The sequence below is a fragment of the Erinaceus europaeus genome, chromosome 11 (assembly GCF_950295315.1).
Source record: "Erinaceus europaeus chromosome 11, mEriEur2.1, whole genome shotgun sequence".
Taxonomy (NCBI): Eukaryota; Metazoa; Chordata; class Mammalia; order Eulipotyphla; family Erinaceidae; genus Erinaceus; species Erinaceus europaeus.
Window position 1 is genome coordinate 983493 of NC_080172.1, and position 805 is coordinate 984297.

At 52.3% G+C, this 805-nt stretch overlaps 1 protein-coding gene across 1 annotated transcript in view; it reads left to right on the forward strand.

The window, feature by feature from the left end:
- The window catches only part of ARHGEF28 (Rho guanine nucleotide exchange factor 28), a 205956-nt gene extending 205499 nt beyond the window's left edge, over positions 1-457 (forward strand). Inside the window, exon 32 of the mRNA XM_060201017.1 lies at positions 437-457. Coding sequence (XP_060057000.1) covers positions 437-457 — 21 coding nt within the window. The remainder of the gene's footprint in view (positions 1-436) is intronic.
- Positions 458-805: the final 348 nt, after the last annotated feature.

Here is an 805-nt window from a genome sequence, read left to right on the forward strand (position 1 = left end):
AGAGCATTGCTGAAGGTGTGTCTCCTACCCCTCTCTGTCCCTTCCTTCTCTCTCAATCCAAAACACATACATAAATGAATGAATGCAGTGAAAAAACAAAGAATTAACGCAGATACTAATACGTAGCTTCTGGGGTTGCACTGAGAATTACTTAATGTGTTTGATGCTCAGACAGGACACAGTGCTTGTGAGAATCCATGTGTCTGTTGTTGTGGACTGCAGCTGCCTGGCCCCGGTTCCCAATCTCCATGTGGGAAACTTCCTTCCACACCCGTTCCTGTATTAAACACAGTGACAGTTGTTTGGGTGAGGAAGGGATGCTTTATGGAGATACTAAGTCAATACCCTCTATTCCTCCTTGCTTTGGAATCGTGAGCTGTGGGCCAGTTGGTGCTGAGTAGCTGGGCTGAGATAACACATAGTCTCTACTCTGAAGTTGCTATACAGGACCTGGTGAGTGGACAGAGAAAAGTCTCTATGAGGAGAAGCAGCCTGTGGGGCAGACAGGAGGGAACATGAGAGAGGACAGGCTGTTGATGTACTGTCCTTAGTGAGGTGAGAAGGGAGCCGGGGCTACAAGCAGCAGCAGCTGTGTCTCTCTCCTCTCCTCTCCTCTCCTCTCCTCTCCTCTCCTCTCCTCTCCTCTCCTCTCCTCTCCTCTCCTCTCCTCTCTCTCCTCTTCCCTCCCCTCCCCTCCCCTCCCCTCCCCTCCCCTCCCCTCCCCTCCTCTCCTCTCCTCTCCTCTCCTCTCCTCTCCTCTCCTCTCCTCTCCTCTTTCCTCCCCTCCCCTCCCCTCCCCTCTTCT